Source organism: Dicentrarchus labrax, unplaced genomic scaffold (genome assembly GCF_905237075.1).
Source record: "Dicentrarchus labrax unplaced genomic scaffold, dlabrax2021, whole genome shotgun sequence".
In the NCBI taxonomy this organism is placed as follows: Eukaryota; Metazoa; Chordata; class Actinopteri; family Moronidae; genus Dicentrarchus; species Dicentrarchus labrax.
Genome location: NW_026136720.1, coordinates 3,809,441 through 3,836,730, shown reverse-complemented (window position 1 = coordinate 3,836,730; position 27,290 = coordinate 3,809,441). Strand labels below are relative to the sequence as shown.

The 27,290-nt window shown below is 41.8% G+C and overlaps 1 protein-coding gene across 1 annotated transcript; it reads right to left on the bottom strand.

Moving 5' to 3' along the window:
• Positions 1-1,030: 1,030 nt before the first annotated feature.
• n4bp1 (nedd4 binding protein 1) lies at positions 1,031-26,481 on the bottom strand. The gene is given in 15 exon segments (XM_051381007.1): positions 1,031-3,144; positions 3,147-3,234; positions 3,236-3,266; positions 3,807-3,908; positions 5,352-5,459; positions 6,880-6,976; positions 7,284-7,414; positions 12,893-13,128; positions 14,346-14,681; positions 15,399-15,777; positions 16,439-16,959; positions 20,394-20,567; positions 21,069-21,296; positions 25,709-25,939; positions 25,942-26,481. Coding segments are annotated over 15 exon segments (3,018 nt in total). The 5' UTR covers positions 26,044-26,481; the 3' UTR covers positions 1,031-2,890.
• Between the last annotated feature and the right edge of the window lie 809 nt (positions 26,482-27,290).

Sequence of the window (27,290 nt, the reverse complement as noted above, 5' to 3'; positions counted from 1 at the left end):
CCTGAAACACATTCATGCAAACCCTGAAAACTAAAAAGGCACACAGAATTAGCCAAAACCACAACACAGCGTGCAGAGAAGACAGGGTCAAAGTGCGCACCTTTAAAACCTTAAAAATAATCTGAAAACAGTACGATGGGGAACTTCTGTGTCTCATCTATTTCTCTCCTGTAGTCGCAAAAGAAAACTATTGTACTTTGCCTGCAGGTAATTAGCATCACACACACACACACACACACACACACACACACACACACACACACACACACACACACACACACACACACACACACACACACACACACACACACACACACACACACACACACACACACAGAATCATCCATCTGGGATGAAAGAATCAGTGTCCGTGGTTCTTTTAAGTAACAGTTCCTCGTGATGAAGACCCAACAGCAGTTTTTGGACGCTGAACTGAACACAACATCACTTGGTTCTCAAACTACGGTTCGAGTACCGCTGGTGGCACGCGAGCTGCCTCTAGTGAACAGAAAGTGTAAATAAATTATATAAATTACTTAAAAACCTATAATACTCTCAAAATATCAGAAATCTCAAATGAAAATACTAAAAAAAAATACTAATACTAGATGCATTAGTTGAATTAATAAACAGACTTATATAATGTAATTAAACTAATTTAGAGGAAAGTGAAGTATTTGGGGATTATTTGCTTTCTTGCTGACCTGACCGCTTTTTAGGCCTGTATGATAAATACGAAGCTGTTAGCATAGCTTAGCATAAAGACTGGAAACAGTTAGCCTGGATGCATCCAAAGGTTAATAAAATGCAACTAGCAGCATCTCTAAAGCTCACTCACTAACATGTACCTGGGTAATAATGACACTGTACAGACAGAAGAGCTGTATCAAAGCTCTCCTCTTCCTCTCTGAACTAACTGAACCTTTGGCCGTCACAGTAACGCTGCCTCTGAACAGTTGATTCCAGAGGAAACAGTCTGTGGACGAGAGAGCAGGTAAAAAAAAAAAAAACTGTAAAGACTGTACAGCCATAAAGTTTTATGGGGACTGCCGCATTTATTTCATTTTTCAACATACATAAAACCATATGTGCACTGTAGCCAAAAACGCTGGTATTTACAAAAAGAAATGGATATACACAAAAAGGATTATAATAATTATAATACAACCAAAGAGAAAGAAATCCTTCAGTAATCCTCACAACAACAACAGCGCAAATACGAACAAAACTTATTTTTTGACACCTTGTAAAGTTTTTGTGCAGATATTCTTTTATTACAAGGAATTATATCTTACAAAACTCAGATGCACATCAAATATGCAAGCTGCGGCCCACATTCTCTGGGTGTATGAGTAAAAAAAAAACATAAGCTCTCATTGATTTACTCACTACACCACCACTTACCTTCAGTGCATTAAATTTGTCTATTTAACACTAATTACAAAAGTAAAGTCTGTCGTCTTTAGTTTTCTGGCGAGCGAACGTACGGTGTGTGATTTCTAATGTGAGCGGGGCCGTTTAACTCAAACTCTTGTAGTGTTTCCATCCACAGCCGGATGGACAAATGTGTCGCCTACAAACCGAGGCGGATAACTTCCAACTCAACTCAGAACAGAAAACAACGGCGGGAAGCAGAAGTGGTGACTGCGTCCTCCGTTAGAACACTTTAAATGGAACCACTAATGTCGGGAACTCTCCTCACAGAGCAGCAAATTCACTTTCAGCACCTGAGTTCTTCCACAGCCGGTCAGAGGTCACTCATGAAGCGTGTATTAGAAACGACACAGAGCTACGAGAGGGGGCTTATTAATGTGAGCAATCTTAAAAAAAAACAAAAAAACTTTATTTGACTAAAAAAAGAAGGCTCCTTCTTTAATATGTTGTTAGTTTTTGTTTTAACATTTTAGAAAGGATTTGTTTAAAAGCCTCATCTGGATGTGAATGTGGAGCGGAGGCCAGGATCCACAGGCAGCATTGTGAGGGGAAGGAGATGGGCAGTGCTGTATGCACACACACACAGCGAGCAGAATCTGAAATAATGAGACTACACAGCCAGAACTGCTCGTCTATACAGCCTCAGCATACTGACCTTCCTCGTGCTTTTAATGTGAAATGTGAAATTAAAGCCGTCTATTAAACCGTGGCTCTTAATGTCCAACATGAACGGCCATTAACAGAGACTTTATGATGCTGAAGCTAGTGATATTATCATGCTTTCTGAAAGTACACTGTCACCGTCACTGAGTTCAAAACCCCGATACGACCCCGCGGTGGACTCGCTGTTACAGACCAGGATGAGTGTGAGTGAGTTTAAAAAAAAAACAACAACAACAAAAAAAACAAAACATGCAGAACCGGTCAGCGTGTGGAACCGTAGACGTGTTGGAGTCTGACGGTAAACCAAGGTTCTGTGCCTCACTCACATGTGACCAGTTCAATGCTCTTGGTCCAAAACGTTTCCTCCCAGCGCCGGTCCCCAAAGACCCCCTGTGGACTGTTGGCACCGAGCTACGACGATGATGATGATGATGATGATGATGATGATGATGATGATGATGATGATGGTAATGATGATGATGATGATGATGATGGCATTTGTGTAACATGTAGCTGCTGTAGACACCAGTGTTTGTTCAACTTAATCTTAATGTGAAAGCAAAAGAGGCGGGACAGAGAAACTGATCATACATCAGACATACATTTTAGCCGTTAGCAGCTGGCTGACAGTCTTTCTGTAAAATAATATTTAAAAACAAACTTTGCATGTCCTCCGGGCTGGAAGAAATGATAAAATAAATTAGTTTTATGCTGACACGTATACGTTTATTCTTGCGAGGGTGTGTGTGTGTGTGTGTGTGTGTGTGTTGCTGATTCTCGTTGCTGTGCCTGTTTATCCCAGCAGCAGCCCAGACAGGGCGTTCAGGTCTCTCATGTACGGGTTGTCGCTGAGGATGCGGTCGATCCGTTGCTTCTGGTCGGGGAAGATGTCGTACAGCTTTCGTTTCAGCTCCGACGTCTCCCCCGGCGATCGCTGGGGAGGGGGCGAGGGCGAGGGGGAGGGGGAACGGCGGGGCGGGTGCCATTCGGGAGGACCCGAGTGGGGCCAGTGTGTGGTGGGGTGGGGCATCAGGGAGGGAGGGGGCCGGGCGTTGGGGCCTGGCTGCGGGGAGCCGAGTGGAGGGCCTGGACGTAGACCGGCTCTTGCTGCTGGGAGGACGGCCGCAGGTCTGGGGGGTCTCAGAGGGGGAGGGGTGATTGGAGCCCTCCTAAAAGGGAAAGAAAGAGAGGGGGGGGGGGAGATTACATTTACTGCTACTACTACATGTTGGGTGACTTTGAGTAAGTATTCTTTCAAATGTTTAAAAAAAAAAAAAAAGGAATATACAAATATAATTCCCATTCATTCCTGTCTGGAGCCAACAAACATCCTTTTTTCTTTTCCTAAAGGTCCAGTGTGTAACATTGTTAATTGAACCAAAAAATAAAAACACAACTGACAGTGAAATCAATCATCACACACACGAGGAAAGGACTGAAACCAGCTGAAATCAGCTGAAATAAGGAAGTTCAATTTCTCAGTTACAGGGAGTTTTAACACGGCCTCAGATTCCTCCAATGGGACTCGATCATTAAGATACAGTAAGTCCAGGAGGCAAAGTAAGAGAAACCATTGCTCCCTATCTATTGGCAGAAATGGAATATAATATTCATAGCTATGTTTTCATTAGTGTATAATCAGCTCAATATAAGAATCTTTGTGTTTTTTATCTTTGTGAAGCTGACACACACCTGCAGGAGAAACATACCTGCCGTCTTTACGCAGAAACATGTCCAGATGTGGCCCGTTTCTCCCCAGAGGGTCATCAGGGATCATGAAGTGGTCCTCCACAAAAGTAAACTGAAGCAACCTGTTGGTGAAAAGGAAAGAAATGTGACTATTTCATAAAGTGAAATAAATCAATTCTGGCTTTAGAGAGTAAGGGCACAGTATGAAAACCTGTTCTAACAGACTATGTCTGTCTACTGCTCACATTTACCTACCAAATTAAAAGCATCGGCTCTGAAAGTCTCTGTATGTGAGTTCTGGACCTTCAGTGTGCAGTTTTAGTGCGGTACTGTATTAAAGTCATTATGATTACTGGTGAATTCTACAAACTAAACCTTCTACAATGAGTTTTAACTAATTATGAAACAGTCTCACTTTAATACACATGCCTCTATATGACCTATATAAATAAAGAAGACCATTGGCTGTTCATATATAGTTATTCTCTCAGATTCCCCTTAAATTCTAGAAATGAGGCAGTAGATACACTACCACTTTTGTCCACAGGGGCCGCCACAATCCAGACAAAATAAAAGTTCCTTGTTACTGCTTCATCATCCTACAGTTGCAGTTTTAAACATGACTCTTCCTCTGGAGGAGTGAGACAGGGTGCCAGGGAGAGTGCAGCTGCAGGCTGTGTGGATGGTGCCAACCAGCGTATAGCATCACACAGGTAACACACAGTAACTTTAAGGAGGACAGGTTCTAAATCTTTGCTTTAAAAGACAACAATCCAAACTTTCTTCATTATTATTAGTCAAAAAGAAGTCATTCATTTAACTGATGGATTTTATTGTACACACTATTATTCTAATAAAGTCGTACTGAGCAGTTATTATAATTTTTTGGATAATAGAGTTATCTATTTGTTTCAGTTTAGTCATTATTCTTAAAAAATGTTGAGTTTTTATTAGTTTCAGTGTTCCTTTTAGTGTTTTGTTATTATAATTTGGGGTTTTTGTCAAACTTGTGTTGACAAATTTGAAAAGACATTTCCTATATTTAATTGTAATTTTTGTACACGATATCTTTTTAAAAAAAATGTATTTCTTATTTCAGTTCATTTAAATAATAACATCTAGTTTTAGTTTTTAGTAAACTATAACAACCTTGGTAGTGAGTTGCTATAATTGTATTAACAATATGAAATTTTTATAAAAAAAAGTATGTAAAATCACAACAAACCTGCAAAACGTCAGCTAGGTAATTTTATTGTGGTCTTAAAAATATGAGATATTTATATATTTATATATAGTTTTTTTGTATCCATTAGTTTTGATCATTTTATTTTAAATCAAATAATTTATTAGCAATAATTGCACACACCAGAAGTCTAACAATGCTTCAGAGTGAGTGTTAATTGTCAGGTTCTGTTGTTTCCTCTTTCAAGCGCAGTAAATTAAAACTACATCCTTAACGTGTGTCGTCCAGCTGGCAGTCAGCCGCGCTGGATTTTCCACCAACAGGTTGGGTAATGGAACAAGTGAGTGAACGGCTGAGCTGTGTACACAGAGCACACAATCACCTCTCTTGAATGATCTTGCGCCAGGTGTCCGAGGTGTCGACAAAGTCCCTCAGGTTGTCATTGGTTACGATGATCCCGTCAGTCTTTTCTGCCAAGTGGAGCAGGAACCTGAGAGAGAGAGAGAGAGAGAGAGAGAGAGAGAGAGAGAGAGAGAGAGCGAGTGAGGATCAGACACTGAGGATTTTCCAAGTTCAAAGGTCAGAAGCTCTTTCACAGCCCACATTTGGGAGGGGGGGAATCCACTGGTAGAGGAACACCTTTTATGCTGAGTCAGGATGAGTTTTAATTTGGTATAGCTGCTTTTAAAGATATTTTCCAACCTGGAGCCTTTTCTTTCTCAGTGATTAATGGGGGTTTATGTCAAAGTCTGTCCTTGAACCAATAGGACAGACTTTGACATCAAACAACAAGGTAAACACAGGCGTTACCAATATGGTTCACTTCCATTCAGGTCAAACAGAGTCAGGGTGCTGCTATTTGTGCATGCCGACTCACCTGAAAGGCTCTGCTACACTAAACAGAGCCTTAGAATCACTGGTGACACCTGTGTTTACCCTACTGTTCTGTGGTTTCATGTCGAAATGGCTGCTGTGAAAAAGGTCTATTCAGCGAGACTGCTGTAGAAGGCAGCTACAAAAACTTCACAGAAAGTGCTTGTTTCTGCCACAGACAGGCTCAGATTGTTAGTTCAAGTGTCTGACAACATTATGGACAAAGACAGAGCTTTTAGTTAAAGAGTAAGATCCCTTTTAGAAAAGAAACAGCTGTTACATTGCCCTATTCAAAGCCACCAGACTCCACTGACAAAAACATTTTCATTTCATTTTACCTCACAGGACATGTGAGTTGCTGATCTACCTGCGCACTGATAGGTTGGTTTGTTTGTGTTATTGTGTGACTTTGGTGTTTTAAAGAGTTTAGATCCAAACTAATGTCAGGAATTGCACCAAAGGATTACACTGCAGCCCGTTCTGTGGCACACTAATGGCCCAGTTTCAAAAATTGTTGCCCCCATTAATTATTTAGACACAAAAACATGGAAAATAAGGCCCAGGGCTGAAAAATACCAAAGTTTCTCTTTAAGATCTGGCTTTCAAAACTCACAACCAGGCCTTGAAAATAAAATAAAATAAAAATAAATCATAACACGCCACATTTTACCAGACATCTGTCGGATGAGTCCTCTGGTTAGTGAGCTTACTCATTTCTATTATGAAACTATAGTATGACTGTAGCTGGTGATGAGTAGGGTGAGAGTAATGGACACAGGGTTAGATAGTTGCGTAGGAGGAGATAAGTTCACAATGGAACCAAAATGCCCAGAGATAACCAAGTGGTTCAATACCCGGCTCTGAGGAAGCATGTGTTTCCCCCACTGCTCTATGACTGCAACACTTTGTCTGCCACTTACCGCTGTCTAGATATAAAGAATTCATGACAGGTGGACTCTCTCCTGAAAGATGTCTGCTTTAATCATAGTGTGTGTGTGTGTGTGTGTGTGTGTGTGTGTGTGTGTGTGTGTGTGTACCTGTCGTCATGTGAGGATATCCTCTGGCCGCAGACCTCTCTGGAGGGAGTGAAGGAGAGCAGTCTCAGGTCCTCGAGTTGGTTTAGAAAATGTTGCTCTGTGATAAAATGACGACAATTAAATTCATATTACATGACAATCAAATGGAAATAAGAAAAGAAAACACACTCATTTCTGAAAAGTTGATTCAAAACTTTTAAATGTTCTAGTTTGTATTACCGGGACTCTTGGAATGAAATAATATATCATTTAATAAGCCATTTCCATTTTAAACTGGACCGAGTAACATGTTAAAGACTGTATGAGGACAGATTTGGCTCTGTACCTAAACACTAAATTTATGACTATGAGGTTATAAGTGTATAGTTTTAATTGGACACAGTGTGTGTATAAAAAAAAAGTACCTGTTGTGAGTCGGTCTCTCTTCTGACGCCACTGAGGGACAAATACGGTGATCTCCCTGTGGCCCCGCCTCCAAAACGTCTCCACAGCCAGCGCTATTCCTCGACAGGAAAAGAACCGATGAAGACCGTGTCTGGAGAGACAAAAAGAAGAAGAGGGACACAGTGAGGAGATGCAGATAAAAAAAAAAAATCAGCCACTGACTGATACAAAGTGGTTCAAATATCTTTCTATCACTGCACTAAAGGTTTCAAGTGGCATGACCTGACAGAAGAAGTTGAAAAGCAGGAAAAAAGCTGAGGAGAAGAAAGGCTACATACAACCTCTCTTTTCCTCAGCTTTTTTCCTCCTTTTCAAATTGGAACCGTCTGAGATCTGACTGCAGAGGCCTGTGTAAGCTGAGGGCACTAGTATGCTATTAGTCTGCTCTAATAGCACCTCTGAGCAATAGAGAATCAGAATAAGAAACAAACCAGAATCATTTTAAAGAATATTTCAAATATTAGCAGGACAGCACTGAATGCCAAACTAGTCTTGACTGGTTTCCATGGCAAGAGAGGCAATGACAAACCTGGGAATTATTTTTAAAAGGGCCCCCTGTACAAAATAGCACTCATACACTACATGTCACACCATCAGCTGACACAGATTGTTGGTGATGACGTGCATGGTCTGTACGTGCACGTCAGACAGCTGTAATGCAACAAATGCGTAGCTAGGACAGAAAACCACAAAACAACACAAACAACAAACACCAACAGAGATGAGAAACTCCCTGCGAGCAGGAAGCTGCTGCTGCTGCTGCTAGCCACAGACCAAAAACACCGCTGGCATCCTCAGAAATGACTTATTTTTAAATGTTTTATTTATTTTTATCAGAGCATTTTGGTATTTTATTATTTGACGCTCTCAGGTGTTTGTGCTAAAGGAAATTCTAGGCCTCCAAACCCTTCGTGAGGTCAGGATAAACAGAGCAGACATTCAACCTACTTTTATGCTGGGGGAATCTAGGTGTACACAGGGTTATTTTCAGGGGAAATGTTTGACTCTGTGTCCCTAATCTGAAATTCCAGTTGCAGTAGAGGAGTTATGTAACCACTTGGCGGCAGAAAAACATGGCTGCCACTCGGCGATGACTTGGATAAGAAATTAATATTTTAAATATAGCTATGTATCTGTAGCAGCAACAGTAACGTTTACAACAACAAAGTTACTATAATATATAAAAATATAAAATGTCAATAAAATAAACCATATTCCCGACATCTCTGTCAACTCTGTCCTCTTCTGATGTGACAGTAGCTCAGTTTAAAACAAACATTTGGCAGATTTTTAGATCTGAGGCAAACTAAGATAAAAGACAGCTTTCGTTTTGGTTTGTAACAATTCACTATTGCTTGTGTAAAACATAGTGGATGTCGCTCCTCTACATGTTGGTGAACATGTGGATTCATAAAGTAATTTTAGAGTTAACTTCACTTCTTTGTCTCCACCGCGGACTCTCTTTCACCCGTTTAATACCTGGTTTCTGTACCCGTTCGTACACATTTCAGGCGGTCTTCGTATCACGATGACGATGAAAATATGATTAATCGGTCAGCCCTAGTTTCCACAATACCCTGGTTTTCTAAATGATTGTTCACATTTTCATGGTGATGGAATACAACTCTAGGCTTAGACTAGAAGCACCTCTAGGTGGTAGGATGAATCAAAAAGGTCAGACGAGTGCTGGAAGAGGATTTAACAAACTGCTTTCTCATAAAAAACTATTCTACACTTAATGAATGGAGCTTCTGTTCATTCTCTTTTCTTTTTCCGTCGTGCATGCCTCTGCTGGTAACTCCCCTCCGCACTGGGTTACTCAACAATCTGGCCTCACGTGAGCTGCAGCACAGCACAGACGCAAGGCAAACACAGTGGTCTGACACAACATATTTAGCAGGTCTCCAGAACAGTGACCGAAGGTCCGGCCAAACAAAAAGAAAGAAGTTGCGTGGGACCCCTCGCACACAAAGTGATGCAATAAGCCAACGTTAGCCTGTTAAGCTACAGCTGAATGTGGACGAACGATCCACAAACAGTACTGACCTCAACGGGAATCCATATTAAAACACCGACAACAATCTCTCAGGTTGATGATAAATGAGAAGAAACCAGAGGGTAATATCATTTTCTATTATGAAGTTTCTCAGTTTACCTTTGGATGGCTGAAGTACTGAAGTGTTTAAACAGAGTGGAACACTCATCTGATGTACTTGCACAGTACATGTAAGTGATTACAAACTGTGACACACACAAGGTAGACCACACAGACAGACAGAGAGACACAATATAGAACAAGATCCTTTTCAGGTTGTGGTGAGAGCCACAATGCAAACTCAAGGGAAGTTCCAGCGGCTGCTGAAAGAGAAAGCGACGAATGACACCACAGCAGGAAGAGATTATGCAACCAGTAAAATCACCGTGGAGACGTGGACGTAACCCGATGAGGGAAAACATCTCAGCGCTCATCAGAATACGTTTACATAACCTAAAAACCTCTCTGAGGATCACAACATATCCTGGGCCCGGCTGCATGAACTACCTGGAGTTCCACACTTACGTTTGTCCTTTGGGCTGAATATTTTCCTGAGCTCCTAGGTTGTTTCCTTGCCCGACTATTTAGACTAAGGCTTTTACAGTAGTAGTTACTATCATAATACAGCACATGAGGACTTTGGCTACCATGGTAACGCTTCACTGTTGGAAAGCACGAAGCCCTAAGTAGATGTACCCCAGCCATAACACGAGAAAAGACATAACCAGCATCGACAAAAACTGGTGGGTTTAAATAAAATGATGCTGTATGGGCTATATAACGCTGATAAGCCATACGTTTACATTTGGGTAGCTAGCTACAAAGTTGCTAGGCCTATATTTCATAGCATTTCTGTCATTTCTGTAAAGAAAATAAAATGAAATTGTAATTGTTGTAAGTTATTATTTAAGATCTAAAACTTGAAGACCCGAACACAAGCTATTCACAGCACTTCATTCTCTCGTCCTGGAAAAGTACGCAGTTAAAACAAACAGACTTCAGACTTAAATCAAACAATGGACACGCCTTATGGAGAAGAAAACATTCAATTTGTCAAAGAAGAAGCCCATTAAGTATGTAGGATTGTTATAAATAAAGAAAATACATATTACAGACAGAATTGTATAAAAAGTACCTAGAAATATCAGGAAAAGATCAATATATATATATAATATGCACAGGAAATAATCTGATAAAACTTCACCAAAATCACTCGTTTTATACAAACTACCTGCAGTTATTGTGTTCACTGCTTGTTCTGTACGGCTATTGTTACGCTACAACAGGAAATATCCATAAAATATTCCACTCAGTCAGGGGTTAGTCAGTTTACTGATCCCTTAAGGAAAAAGGTCGGGAACCACTGGCCTAAGGGTTTCATGTAACCGCACACTGATCCTAAAATCTGCACGTCATTATAAACCCATCAATGGTTATAATAACAAACAACTGGATTCAAAGATCCAGGTGTTGCCTGTTCATACAGAGTAAAAGAGGGTGGGTACCGTGGATTTTAAAAACAAAACTTTGCCGTCTTTGATCCTGCATGACGATGCTGAGTCAGCGGTGATCCGTGCTTTTTTGTTTAGGCACAGGCCTGGTGAGGAGGAAGGGAGGGCGAGGGGGAGAAGGGAGGGCGAGAGGGAAAAGGGAGAAAGACAGAACGTGAAAGGAAGTGGTTGCAAAAGTGAGAAGTCAAGACAAGGTCATCCAGGATGCAGACTGTTACGACACATCAGCCGAGAGAGTGAAGGGGAAAAAGGAAACCAAAAAACAATTACATGGCGCGTCATCCCTTCTCATACGGTCCTTCTCTGTTGCACAATTTCTGGATAACACAGAAACTGCAAATACTGATTTTACTAGAAAAGGCCTCCTTCTCAAAAACACCCCCGTATAACACCCCCGCTCATCAATATCATGTTTTTACAACTGCTTTTTCGTACTGCCGGGCGCGGACACACACACACACACACACACACACACACACACACACACACACACACACACACACACACACACACACACACACACACACACACACAGATGAGTAACAACATTACGTGGATGCGTAGGACTAGTTTTGGTGCGCCCACACAATAAAGGTTGTAGCTGCGACCTACGCACTGTAACAGATGGTTTGTTTAGTTTGAGAGTACGACTGAATGTGTGTGTGTGTGCGACCAGAACTGATGATGGTGATGATATTGATGGGAAGGGTGATGGCTTCATGTGTAAAAGGAAAAACGTGGTGCGTGCACTACAGGTGTGGAGTCCAGTAAGAAACGCTGAGTCGGAAGATGCAGTAATTTAACACTGTTTACCTGGTATTCTGTCTTTATAATGTTCAGGGGAAGTGATGACTGAAACACTGGTAATAGTTAGAGTGCAGGTAAACTCCCTCTAGTCTTGCCATTGCTATGGTTACAGGCCCCACCCTAGGAGTCATCATGTGCTTTAATACCCATCCAGATATTCAGCAGTAAACTGTTTCCCTGTTATCGATTTTCACCAACAGTTGACAGGTGCTCATCTCCAAAAATACTGTTATTAGGAACGGGAGTCGAGAACCGGTTCCCTTCACCAGGTTGTCCGATCCATCAGAATTGTATGCTTCTAAGTATGTTAATTCCTTATATGGATAGTGATAGTCGTGCATTGTAAAATAATGACGTCAAACTGTGTTTAGACTTAGATAGATGGATAGATGGATGGATGGATGGATGGATGGATGGATAGATTGATAATAAAACATGTTGTGTTGATGCCAAGAACCTGTCTAGTCCTAACCCTAACCCTTTTCAATGCAGAAAAATGATCAGGAATCAATAAAGGATAGGGCTGATAAGTAGAACTGATAATGGCATTGGTATCAACAAAATATAAACAGGTTAAAATAATAAGATAAAGGTTGTTAAGTCCAAATATGCAAATAAATAAATGAACATTATTACTGTAAATAATGTATGCATGGTACGATCCCACACATCAGGGTCAAATTTATTAGAATTTTTGTTTCGATTTTACAGAAACAATGCTCTCAATGGAGGAAACTGAGTGTAAAAGTACAAGCGACACCAATATCCTCTGAGCTGAGCTAATATTATGTGCACTGCAGACACGCAAAAATAAACTAGAAATCCCCCAACTGCGAATGCTCAGTGACACCTGATCAAAAAGAGTGATAAGTGCCCCGAGTGCACAGATGAGAGAGAGCAGATAAAACTCCAGGGCAACACTTTGCTCTGTATGAGATGCGCTGAATCTCTCAAATCGTAGAGACATTATTTGCATGTTTGCCTGTTTGCCTGGTTCTTAGTTGCCGTTTCTCAGTGGTGTGCAACTTCCATGACACAACATTATTTCTGATAAATAATTCCTTTGAACTTTGGAAGAATAATTTGTGTGGATAGTCCTGTCTGGTATGAAAAGTGTTATGTGTGTGTGTGTGTGTGTGTGTGTGTGTGTTGTATGTGTGTGTATGTGTGTGTGTGTGTGTGTGTGTGTGTGTGTGTGTGTGTGTTGCAGACTCACGCCATAGCCACGTTGCTGCCATCTATGATGATGTGTCTGAGGTCCTGCCGTCCCGGCTCATTGGGCAGCTTCAGAGTGTAGGGGGTCCTCAGCGACTGATGGAAACGAGCCAAACCGGTGACGGGGGGCGGCGGGGGGTCGTTCGCAGGGGGAGTCCTCGCTCCGATCCCATGGAACCCCATGTGGCCGATGGTCTGATAGGGAGAGGCTGCGGGCCGGCTGATAGTCTGAGCTGACTGGGGAGGACAATAATAATAAAAAAGATGAGTAAAACAACAGAAAGACGGGGTGGTGATTCATGACAGGAATCAGCACAACAGACATCAAAGTCCTCGCCATGAGTGGGCACGCTTATCGCAACAAACAATGCATATTTCCTTTTGTGAAGTGGAACTGATGTCTTTGTGCCTTGATGCCACGGTTGAGCTCACTCATTTCAATCTACCCATATTTGTATCATGATTTAACCGTCTCATGATAGATCCTTCCATTCCTAGTTGATCAGTTGATACTACAATTCCTCTCTGTGGCTCTTTGCTTTATTATCATCGGTTTCATCCAGGAGTGATTCTTCTAACATCTAGTCGACAACCACAAATGATTCATCGTTAGCTATATGAGCTAAAACTCACTAATTGTGAAATAATTCTATGACTGCTGCTTGTCAAACTCCCAGACTTACCCAGGATATCCAAATTCCCAAATTCAGCAAGAGAGTAGGAAGTTAACACCCGTAACACTGCAGCAAAATGCCTCCAGACATATTTTCAGACATACAGAAATACTCTTTATGCTTTGAATCATATCGTCTGTGATGTCTTTTTGATTATCATTCAGAAAAATTCTTAAAACTACACCTACACTCACTCATTGCATATAAATATGCAAATATGTTTCAGTTCACAGGTTTAACTACTCTTGATCTCTCCCTCTCTCCCTACCTACCCTGCCTCCATCAAGGATCTTATTTATTCTATCTTATTTATTCATTTATTCTTTGCCTGTTTTTAACCCGTTACTACCGTCTGTTTTTTAATTTAAATGTATATATTTGTAACAGTCTGAGCTCCTGGATACCTGAATTAACCCACAGGGATTAATAAATCTCTCTCTCTATTTAGACACAAGATGTCTCCTACTTCACTGTAAAGTCCATTGTCATTGTATGTGCACTGGAGGCTTCAGGTTTCCACACCACACTTGTGTAAGTTGCACATTGCACCATGACTGGCTTTCAAACTAGTGTCACAAATGATTTCGTAGTTAAATGTCTTAAACTCAGATTTAAGCTGAGCACAGAGAAACTTTCCTCCTTCAGCAGATGAATGTGAAAACAGTCTTCTTGTGTCAAACTTTGCACACGCATCAATCTGCACAGCGGAGGACAAAAGTGAAGTAACAATATGCAAAACACATGTATGAGTGGAGGGCGGGGCTTTAAGGTAATACCTACACTGGGGGTCAAAGCTAATGACGTGGTGGTGGCAGTATACCACTGAGGCGTGCTGCGCAGCGCTGTCACACTCTCAACTTTCACTGATCCTCCCAAAGTCTGGGTCCCACCTCTCGACAGGTAGTCCCTCTGGGAGACGCTGCCCCCTCCCCGCGCCAAGTAGTCTGTCCTGGATCCCGACTGGGTGTCCAGGTGTGCCACTTTCATCATCCGGGACGTCCTACTATCGGCTGTTTTGGTATTTGTGGGGATGATATCGTCGTCATCATCAATGGTAATAACCTCGTAGTTTCCTGCTCCTCCTTGAGCACTAGAACTCCTCTTGATAGTGATGGCCTGAAATGAGATTGTTTTTGTAATTTTCTTATTTTGGGAGTAAACCAGCATGCATTAGACAATTCTGTTGTCTCATCATTTGAAAATTGAATTTTTTAAATCATACTTTTACATATAAACCATATATTTGTTAACAGATAGTCTTCATCAATATGAACGCGATGTCTTATGATTCTGACGATAATAAATTCATCCACATTGTCGAACTATAGGTGAGGTGATTCACTGATAAACTTGAGGCCTGCTGCCGAAATGAGCAATGAAATGAGGTGTAAAATGTGATGAGATAACAAAAACAATATTTAAGATCCAGTCAGATGAGTCACAAGGTACGAAGCGATTTATTGGAAATGTTTTTTTAAAATGAAGAAATCATCATGAAGATAAAATGGGGAGAAGCAGACTTTATGTGTCATGGGAGTTGAGATATGAGAGATGTAAATGAGGTGACAGTGTTAACCATACATAGACTTTATCTGGGCAGGTCACACAGGTATATTAACAGCAGACTTATATGGATAAAAATGTATCACTATCTGAAATGTATCAAAGAGCAACTCAGTCTACATCTAGACTATATTGCTCTATAATTTCATCTTTATTCTTATTTCAAACTTCACACTTAGCAAAGTACTTACAATTGGAGATTAGCTCTGTCACCTCAAGGTCCGTGGGGCTATATTAAATTTAAATGTCTTATTAAAAAGTAAAAAGTACCTGTTGAGTGCTGGTCTCGCTGCCGCTGCACTGCCTCCGGTGCCCCAGACCGTTACTACTGCCTCCATGCTGGTTGGGCTTAATGTTCTCTTTGGACCTGCCCGGGTCTACGAACGCCCTGCTCAGCTCATGCTCCATCTCTCGAGGGAATCGAGGGATCGTAGAGGAGGAGGAGGAGGAGGAGGAGGACGACGACGACGATGAGGATGGAGTGTCTGGGGAGCGCACAGAGTTCAGTCTTTCTTTTACCCCTCCCTTTGACCCCTCTTCACAACGCTTGGTTTCCTCAACGATTTTCTCCAGAACGAGGAAGGTATCCTCGGTCTGTCCCGTGTCCTTGACAACACGCTCCACCACTTCCTGCTGGTAGCCCATGGTTCTGAAGAAATTGAGTTTCAAAGAATGTTTCAGTAAGAGAAGGCAGAAGGAAGTGAGGCAGTAAGGCAGTAAGAGAAGTGTTGCAGAGGTAAAGGATAGGATCGCAACATTTAAAGCTGTTATCCAATTTCAATGCGTTTCCAATGTAACAGAGGGGGGGGGGGGCAGTTCCATATTTTGTGGTGTAAATTTCAGCCAAAGTTAATATGAGGTCTCAGCAGTCTGAGGTGGACAACTCAAGCAAACTTAAAAGTCTTTTTAGTACAAAACTCCCTCATTTTATTATCTATATTCTATCCCACCACTGTTGCTCAGCAAGGAAACACTGTCCAGGAACACAAATAAAATGTCCTACAAAGACATCAGCATCTGTCTGCTGAAGCTTCAGGTGAACATCAGAATGGATTTTGGACTATGGATTTTGATCCCCATCTCTTACATTGAAATCACATTAAGGAGGTACATCTTTCACAGCCAGTGTGGACAGGAGGAACAATTACAGAAAAATGTGAACCTTTCCTTTAACATACAAGAAAAAACACAAACAATAAGTTCATCCTTTATCGGAAACCCTGTACAACCTGATACAAATCACTAAAGTTCTACTTGACAAACGACCACTACTTGGCTCGCATTACTTCCTCAGCTATTATGACCTTTACCTGAAGAAATTGACCAAGCAACGGAGGTTGGTTTCTGGGCTGACTGTCTCCCCGTCATCTAAGACTCCTTCATTAGAGTCCAACATGATCGGTCCGACTACTGTGTTTGCTTTTGCTGAAGAGGAGAGGGACGATGAAGCAGAGGGGGTTTTGGATCTACAGCTGCTACTGGCCCCCCGGCCTTCTCTGTCCTTCTGTCGCTCCCGCTCCCGCTCTCTCGCTCTCTCCGGCGACTCTTCCCTCCGCTCCAGAGAGTACTGTCTCTTTGTGTCCCGAGTCTCGCTCTCAGACGAGCGCCGCTTGTGAGAGGGCCGAGTGCCATTGAGCAGGACGGCCTCTGGACCCAAGCCTATCGCTCCTCCTGCTTTACCGCCTCCGCCAACAGACGCCGCTCCGGTCCCTCTCTCCTCAAAGCTGGTGTCCAGGATGCGGTTGGAGAGCTCCGTCACAGGGGTGCTACTCTGTGAGCGGTCCTGGTCGACCTCTGCCATGCTGGGATGCAGTGTCTGGTTGAGCTGAGCCTGAGAGAGGAAACACAAAGACAATCACTTTAATAACCACAATTGAGAAAGTACAGTAAAAATTCCCCTGAAAAATGAACACTTGTCTCGATCATTATTTATATTGTACTTCCCTGTGTGCACTACATGGTTCTCCTTACCAAAACCAGAGTTTGTGTCACAGATAAAGAGGCATAAATCCTCTCTTCTACTTTCTGCACGGCTGCCAAAATGATCTGACTTCAACTCTACTGCTGCTTCATAAGTTGCTCTGAATTAGAACAGCTGCTAAATGCATAAAAGTAACAGTGGGAAAGTAACACAAAGAAGCTTTTATAAACTTCTGAACGTTTGCAAGTTTAATCAATTCACACTGAAGGGTTGGAACGTTGCAAGTTAAAATGAAACCTACTGTCAAAGCAACTGAAAGAAGCACAACAAAAACGGTACAGTTACATGATAATATCATATATTTCTGTGATGGGCTGATTTAAATAGAGCTTTATGTTTATCCACCCTGTAAAACAGCCTATAATTAACATATTCATTGATCAGGTTATAACAAAGAGAGTAAAATGTCAGCTTTCAGAAATACATGTCACAAGCTTTGTTTCATTTAAGAAATGTTGAGTTCTTTGAGAGGAGTGTTTTTCTGTGGGACAGGAACAAACAAACCTGCCTTGTTGTGACTAATATAAAAGGTATCCTGCAGCCAAGGACAAACAGGCCTTCACAGCAGTGGCGTAGGCAGACGTTTGGACAGGGCTGGAAAAAAACTGGATCGTCCTAGGTATTATTTTTTGTTTTTCAAAGTCTCTGTTCTTATAGTCTCCGCTATACCAAACCAGAAAACAACAAAAGAAAGTTAAACATTTCTTCTTTTTTTTTTTAAATCAACATTATTGACACAATAGGCTCTATAGCACCTGGTAGTGATAAGCTCTCAAAGTAAAAACTGATAGCTCAGATTATGAAGCAGATCACTTATTTCTGTTAATACATAGTGACTAACAAGTCAGCAATCTTAAAACGCCAGTGACCGCATCATATCCATTATTAATGACCACAGTATTCATTTTACCATGGGTGGGTTGTGGGTTGTGGGTTGTGGGGGTGAATATGGAGGTGATTTCATTGCAATGACAGTAAAGTCAAGTTGCTCAGACAGTGCTGCTCACTGATGACCGGAGAAGCGTTTTAATCTCCCCACACTGTAAGATGTCATTGGAAGACTGGCACGACCCTTATGAGTAAATTTATTCTCGGGATACATCTTGGGGGCAACTGTCAAGTACACACATAACAGAAGAACAGGTGGGACATTCCCCAATTTTATTTTGTGTTTCAGCTGCTCAGTGAGTTTGGCTTTTGACTCTGACACGCCATACGACTTCTCTATTTTTCAGAAAGGACGCCGCAGCCTGCATAAGCCCACATGTGTCTTCTTGAGATATGCCTGTCCAGAATACTGTTCCACATCTGTTGTACATAGCTGTTGCACTTGATGCTCGATGATTGTCGTACTTTTAACAACACAGTCAGCTTCACTGGCACGCTCTGCTGCTGTGAACCCGTGACATCAACAGCTCCTCTTTCAGTGTTATCTCTGGACAGTCAGTCTTGAGGTTTTCAATCAGACTGTTTTATAGATAACGCTGAAGACTGCAGTCCTTTTGCCACTGGGATCAAATAAAGGAGAGTGAGACTTTGTTTAAACGACACCCGTCCTTCCTCCATTTCCCGTCACAACTGAAGGACCGTCAGAGCAGAAACCCATGCAGAGAGCCGGGTCCAAATCCAGTGTGTTAAGCACTTTGAGAATCCTCTGTGAAATTCCCTCTGCTGACATGTCAGCTGCTCTGACAAACCCAACAGCCCTCTCTTTTATCACTCCATCTTTTATCTAGGGAACACACACACAGCAACCACTTATCTTTGCATTCATCAGTCTGCACTACCATCCAGTTCAGTCTGTATGTCTGGGCTCATAATAGTGCCATTTCAATGGTTCGAGCGGTGTAACCTGGCTCTCGACTTCAGGGTCGTATTTTCCAAAACTCCAAAAAGTTCCCTCGATTTAGAGCCATTCTGTCTCCATGTGTCCTCTGAGTGGAATGTTTTGTTTGGTGCACAGTATATCAATAACCAAATGCCACTTGAACATGCCGAGTTTCTCTCTGTAAACTCCATATTCCTAGCATCACAATGAATTTGGTTTATTACAGTGCCATGTCGCTGTGGCCCACGGCTTTGCTTTGCCAATTTAGATAACGTAGTTGCATGTTTGGAGCATCTATTCCTGTCAATATCCAGTCACTAAATCCAGTTCCTGCAAGTCCAGCCTCTGGAAAATGCCCACAGACCTAACAAAAGACTGCATGTTGTGTAATTGTGCTCTATTCACTAGAATTTATCATGTCATCGTCCGGACAAAAAAAAAAAAGGATTTTCCTGAGATGACAGTTTGGGAAATGGTCCCAGTACAGGTTGGGTGAGTGGCTCATCCAGGGAAGACAACTGTGATGGTGTGTGTGTGGCTCTGGAGTAGGAGGTTGCCTGAGTTGCTGCGGGCATGGTGGTGGCTGTTACATCAGCAGCTCCTTCTCCTGCGGTGTGAGCTTCATTTAAGCCAAATCCTCACTTGTTCTGTGCAGTTCTTCCTCCTCCGACCGGGGATTCTTTAAATACTCGGCTTGTTAATTCTCTAACTTCGTCGCTGCCAAAATTTAAATTTTACAGCAAAATCTGAATATTTCCAAAATGCACCTCCAGTGAGCGCACACACACATTTTTATATGCAGAAGTCAACCCCGCCCACACAGATATCTTGGACTTTTAATATATTAGTGAAATCTCACATTCTGTGCACGTATTAGTGTCAGTTAGTGTATAATCACTTGAAATTGAGAAGCGCTATCACCATAGTCACGCTCTTCATGCTTGGAAGGTGAGAGTGAAGCGAAGGAGTTGCAACTACACCACTAGCTGCCACTAAATCCTACACACTGGTCCTTTAAAAAATACTTGTATCTCTTTCAGGCCTACCCTTGGGTACTCGCCTACTTCACAGATAAAGAGTAGAAAGTCAATTCACTTCCGTCAGGGTGAGATACGTCACTCCAATGCATGTACCCAAGACACTTACTATGTAAAGATGTCCTTTCTTTACTACATCCTAATGCCAAACGCCATAAATGCAGCTGGGTCACCAGACTCCAGAGCAGCTTCTTTCCTTGGACTCAGACTCCCCAGTTCATCCTCCACCATAAATAATATTGTGTTTTGTTTTGTGTGTGGCATAAAAGGGACCACAGCTTGCATTCTGCTGTACAACCTGGTGTAGAATGATAAAGAAATTAGCCTAAAAATCTCACAGGCCATTGCCCAAAAGGCACACAGTGGTTATGCTGTACTGTGATAAACCATTTTTTTTTTAAAAAGAGGTGTACACTAACCAGGGAGAATGTGTTTGTGGTAGTGGGGCTATGAGCCAGCCCCAGTAACTCTTCCTTCAGGGCACTGGGCAGCAGGAGAAGCTCCATAGTGTATTTATCATCCCGTTCCTCCACAAAGGACTTGAAAGCTCGTTTCACTGCAGGCTCTCTGTCACTTGGTAGACTTCGTTTTTCCTGGATACAAACACACACATAGATGTAAAATATTATTCTTTTAAATAGGAAGCAGCTATTTACATTATTGACTAATCTGCACATTAAATGATTAATCATATGGTTCATTCATGTTGGACATTTTCATCGCAATTGGCTCATGGTTATGTCTTAAAAAAGTTTCATTTGTCCCACCAACAGTCCAAAGTCCACATTTACTATGATATAAGATGAAGAGAAGGAGCAAATGGGCCATTAATTTGCTGTTGATTGACTACACGATTAATCAGTTACCGATCAATCAAGTTTCAGCTCTACTTTGGAATATTTTAAAGTTTTTAGTGTGACTAAGAAAGTTGCTGTAAAGCCTTCTCTTATATATAAATACTAGATTTACAGTCAAAATGTACAGTCCTCTGCCTCTAAAGCTCTCAGGTTCGCGAGGTGCGATGTTCGTCTGTGTGTTACAGACTAAACTGGTGTGTAATAACATTACTTAATTCAGATTATTAGTGCCTCTACCTGGAATAGTGCTACGAATTGCTGAACTCTGCTCTGGGCCATCACTACGGGTTCAGCCCTGCCCAACAACCGCAGGCGGCCGGGCTCAGGCACCAGAACTTCAGCACTTGTGTCCCGTATGAGCCTGTCCAGGAAGAGGCCCCGGGCACCAGCAAAAATACAGTGCATGTCCACTGGATACCACTCCTCTTTCTGCAGCTCGGGGTCGCAGAGTCCTCGAACATACTCCTGCCAGGCAAGGGGAAGAAAACAGTTTAAGCATGTCTGTGAACAGCAGTGTCATTAATTAACTGTTACTACTTTCTGTGACGGGAACTGCTTTTTGCAGCTTGACAAACAAACTCTGGGAAATTTGTAAAAAAGGAAGAAAGCAGTAAAAAATAGATGTGGCCTTTTACAAAAGCACAGCAAAAGCACACACTAGCAACCAAAAATGATCTGGTAAAAACTACAGAAGGCAGGACAGGGCTCTTGTGTGACACATGCTCTAAAATTCAGATATATATTTTAATGTACCATCCTGCCCCTGCCCTGGCCGTAGAGCAGCAGAGCTTGACACGTGCTGAAACTAAACACTTGTCATTGATTCAGGGAATCTCTTGGCTAAGGGCAATGCTCGGATGAATCAGCTGCAGGTGGGCGTGGTGGCTTCCTTACAGATACTGTGTCACATTTCTTTAGCGTTAATGTGTGAAAAACTAAGTACGCTGAGAACGTAAGATGACTCAACAGTGACGCAGTGGGAGAGAAAGAAAGGATGTCAGACTTGAAAGGATACCAGATCGCACATATTTCGGTGTGGCTTTTAAAATCAAACCACCAATAAAATGAGCAGGGATTTCCAGTAGGTAGAGGTTCTACTGTCAGGAGCACATCAAATATAAAAACATCTGAATGGGTCCATGTAATGATTCAATATAGGAAGGAATGTGAATGTAAACTGTTTTTATTGTGCCAACTGCAATGTAGTAAAAGCAGAACTTAAAGCTATGTCAACATCTTTAACACCGCTTGCTTTACCAAAGTACAAAAGTATTCCAAGTATTTCTCAAATGTTTGATTGCACAAGAAACAACTGAGTTACAGATATTGATTCCGGTATGCGACAGCATGGCGGCATTATGACACATTCAGGAAATTCTGATTCAGGAAATCATACAGGAAATGAAAACCGGTATACCGGTTCATCCACTAAAAGAAACTGTCACTGCGTCTTTGATGGAATATCTTATTTCTGTTCATCCATGAGCCAACGGCTTTCATCACAACTACTATATCAAACATCCGTGCACATAGACAGGCAGTCACATCTGTCCAAAGAGGTGCTGAAATAATGAAAGAAAAGAGCTGAATTCAGGTCGATATCAGTCTATTGGCACATAGAAATTAAAATGAGTCAAATAAAAGCCACCGTTCAAACAAGATGCAAATACCTGTGGTTATTAAAGTCATAAGTCATTAGAGTTACGCTTTCAGGAATCAACATTCAGGTCATCAAACCAATATAGGAAGTACAGTAGTGTGACTGACTGGACAGAAACTATCTGACAACATACTTTCTATTTCATTTAACACAGAGGCCGTCTGAGACCGACTCGCATCACTTGCTGTAACTGCCCCTCCCTGTTTAAGACTAAATACACTACAAACCAAAAGATGACATCATCAGCAGACTGCTGTACTTTGCTGACTTGCCGATACTGGATCGTCTCACAGCGTTTTAGTGGAAATCAGCCACCAAATTTCGGCTTTTACAGCCAAAACTTTTCTTCAGGGGCGCATCCCCCTCAGACCCCCCGTATCTGGCAACGCCATATCCTCGTGGAAAGCCCTGATTCTTATTTCCAATCACGTGCAGCAGTTCTCTCTTGTGAAACTGCATCACAAGAAAGGTTCTTATGGGAATAATTGGCCGTAATTTCCCAAACTACAAGGGGCTCCAATTTGACTTGGTTATGCAGGAGCCCAGTTACCATGGGCTGAAAGAAATGATGAAATTACCGTTTCCACATCACATTCTCGGTTGACTGGCAGAGCTTGGAACAGCTGGTTACAGGGGGGAGCAACTTACGCACGACAGAGAGACTCGTGACACAAGATGCAGAAGTGTGAACAATGCTCATGTATGGGGAAATGACACAGGAATAAATAAATGCTGCAGATGTTGACAGCTGTTTTGCATGCTATATGTGTGGTGTATAATCTAATGTCAATTGATGGTTCATTCCAGTTGACAGTGTCCAACAATTTGATGTTTTTTTGAGGGAGTTTGTCTTCTTTACTAGACTGAGAAGGTATACTGCCCCCCGTGAAGTTATCCACACACCTAAAGGAGGTCACATAAGGTAGTTAGGCTTGTTTTTAAATCAATAACCAAAAGAATCATCACACGTGGGGGGGCCTGCCCCCACTGCTAAAAAAAATCCTAGAGGAAACACTGCTCAGACATAAAGGAATATTGCGTACACACTTCATATGTATCTAGAGATCAGATACGGTTCTATAATAAGTCAGCAAACACCAAAACTTCCCTTAAGGACATCCCCCAGGACTCAAAGATCTTACATTACGGTAGTTTGTGGCCAGAAAAGTAGGAGTTGTGTAACTGATACTAGTACAACATAACTGTCCTCGTCATGAGAAGAGAAAAATGCTGTACCATATATTGTGCCTCCCCTAAATGACTAAATATATTTTTCAAAATGCTGAAATTTGTGACTGGTATGTACAAAAAACTACAGCAATAATATTGATCCATTATGTTTGCTTCCCACATTACAGACAACTGAACTGTCAACCTGTCTACTGTGTGATCACTGCTTGACATTTAAATGTTGCTAAAAAGACAACACACCTTTTGTTACATAATGCTTTATCTCGGTTCAGTTATCTGTTAAACTGAAAGTATTAATAATGCACGTTCTTCCACCTCACGATGTACTTTAGATTGTCAGTAACGTAACCTCCCACAGACTGGCCCTGTCACATGATACCACTCTTATTGTGACTGTACTGGATAGTGATTCAGCCTCCAATTCTGTCCCCTAATCGCACACCCAACACATTAAGTCAGTTTTTTATTTCACACAACTGTATAAAATGTTGTGTAACAAACCGCCTGGTGCCTATATTTCAATGTCCAACAGCCATGAACTAATAAAACATATTCTGAAGTAGCTGGGGGGGGGATATAAAATCACGATAATCATTAAACATACCTACTGAAACGTACCTCAATCACTTTACTTTAGGTTCACAAACACACATATTTGTTGCATTACAGATAGGCACACCTCATCTCCTGGTTCTGTATTTTGGAATATATTTCCACACATCCGGTTTAACCTTTTTTTCCTGGGGGATACAACAGGGAAGGAATAACTGGAGAGATGCGAGCTCCCCCTCGTCCCCTTGTTTAAAATAAATCAGTGAACTAGACAGCTTTTTCAAGTCAAAACGTGTGAAGAAATGTAGGATTTTTTTTTATCACAATATGCAATAATACCATACATCAACCCAACATCTATGTTTTTTAAAAAAGTACTGGTATTTAGAGTCATACAAAATGCAACAAATCACAGATACAGTTAGAGGAGTAGATGGTGTAACACCCCCAAACGTCTGTCCTGAAGTGAGCTGTCTGAGACCGTTCTGACTGTGTTTATTATATAGATATAGATATATCTCGCTCTCTCTCTCTCTCTCTCTCTCTCTCTCGGTGGCTTCCTCGCCAACTGTTGGCCAAGTGACAATAAAACAGACGAAATAAAATGTCATGACATTCTTGACGAGACGAGCACAATGTCAGTGTCGGGGTTGATAACTCGGGTAACGTTATGACTACTGTTACTTTCACAGCCTATCTGATCTAAATTGGGAGTTGGTGATATTATGTCTGCTTGTACGACTGAGTACGAAAGACACATTCATCTAAAGATACAGCAATATGTGTGTACTTTTATGATATTGGATTGATTCTCAAAAACTCCACCTCAAACTTAACATTTAACATTTTTATCTTTTATTAAAATTAAATGGTACATTTAATCGTAACTCGTCCTCTTGTTTAGCTTTAACTACAACTTCAGAATTACATTTATACTCATTGTCCTTCTGTGCTTTTCTGATTTGCTCCGTGTTAATGTATGTTTTCTTTTTAATATTTTATATTTGCCAGAGACAGCAGATTAAAAAATGAGCTTGTATGTAAGTACTGGTACTGATAAATACGTAAAACTTTATTTATATAGCACCTTTTATGACACAGAGATCCAAAGTGCTTTCCAAAACAACAAATAAACACAAAAACACAAACATAGAGAGCATGTAACAACAAAATAAAAGGAAGATAAAACAAAGGAGGGAAAGGATAAATTAAAAGAAAACAAACAAGGAGATCTATAAAGAGAGGTGGGTTTTAAATCCCTTTTAAATAAATACACTTTTAACCTTTTACAGCCAAAAGAAACACCTGAGCCCAGATGTGAGACCCAGAGAGCCGCTGTGCCCCAGCTCTAAAGGGGATATCTGGGTGAAAGAGCAGAGACTGGCGCCAATCAGATACACCTGCTGCCCCCGCACGGTGCTCTCATCGTTCATTAACACAAACAACACAACAACAACAACAACAAGGAGCTCACCTTCGCCTTCGACACGTCCTCTCTGTTCCCCCGGAGCTGCAGCCATATCTGCCGGGATGTTTTGCCACCGTGCGGCTGTCCCGTGTGGTCCAACAGACCGATGATGGTGAACGTTACTTTAAAAACCTGCTCCACTCGAGGCTTGGCGCACTTCAGCTCCTCTTCTTTATCCTCCAGCACGGTGAACTCGTCCACGGTGGGGGGGTCCGGCGGCGGCGGCGGCGGCGGCTGCTGCTGCTCCTGGCGGCCGACGCGGGGAGCCTGCTGCTCGGCTGCTCCGGGTACGTTAGCTCGGTGACTCGCCTCATTCCGAGGAGGGGCCGCGTTGTTGACATTCCGCCTCTGGGTCGGAACCGTCGCTCCTCACGACGACGTCTCAATAGACAACCGCTGCGGCGCCGCTGGGAGCCTCTGGCGTTGTCATGGTCTCTCTCGGGGCGTATTAAACGACGTTAATGCCCGCCTTAACGACCCGCTGCCGACATGGACAACACAACAACAGGGCTCGCTGAAGAACCTCGGAAGCCCCGAGTGACGTATCCGGAAAGTCCCGGTGGTGGCGTCATCAAAACACGACAGTTTACTTTATCGAGCGTGCTCCTCACGAGATGTTTATCTGTCGACGTGAGAAAAACAAACAAACAAACAAACAAACAAACAAACAAACCCGTCAACAAAAACACACACACCGCGCACACGGACCTATATTCTTACGCCATCAACCGCGCGGATGAAGATGAAGTGTGAGATGAGTGTGTGTGTGTGTGTGTGTGTGTGTGTGTGTGTGTGTGTGCAGTTTGGATAAAGTGGAGTGAGAGTGTGCAGCTGTGCACCAGAGAGCCCCCCCCCCAATAAAACCACACTACAGCCGAAACCTGTGCAGCGCCGCCCTCTGGCGGTGGCGGGGAGGCGCTGCTTGTTGCAGGGCTCTGGTAGTTGTTCAGGGAGTTTAAGCCTTTAAAGTGTTTTATTATTGAGTTAACTAAGTCACATGTTTTAGGGATATTTCATATTAATCCACCGCTTAAGTGCAATAATTTAATTTAACTTCTAATTTCTGCTAATGTCATATACAGTCCTTTATATTTATCTATATTTATCCTCTATACAGTTCTCTGCATTTATTTTATTTTATTCTTGTTCTTATTTTTTTTTTTGTGTTTTGTAAGCTGCTGGAATTTCCTTGAGGGAAGGTGATTTCTAAGACTATTAAATTCAAAACTGTACAGTGAACCCGAATAGGGAACTCAGTAACTTCAGTAAAGGAGTTTGAAAGGTTGTGTAAAACGAGGGATTTGGATTAATCTTGTGCAAATTATTTTCTGTTTAGAGAACTTTTTATACAGTTCTCTGTCTGTATTATGTATTTTTTTAATCATTTTAAACAATCATACACACTTAAAATGCTTCTTTTTTTTTACTTAATTTACTTTAAATTAACTTTTTTTTCACAATAGTGAACCAAATGCTGAGATATCGGCCTACAGTGTATGTTTTTTTTTTTAAAGTTTTCAAACACGCCTTAAACTCAAAAAGGCCTCACAACTCCCTATAAAGCTTTGGCGAATCCTAGTGGGGGTCA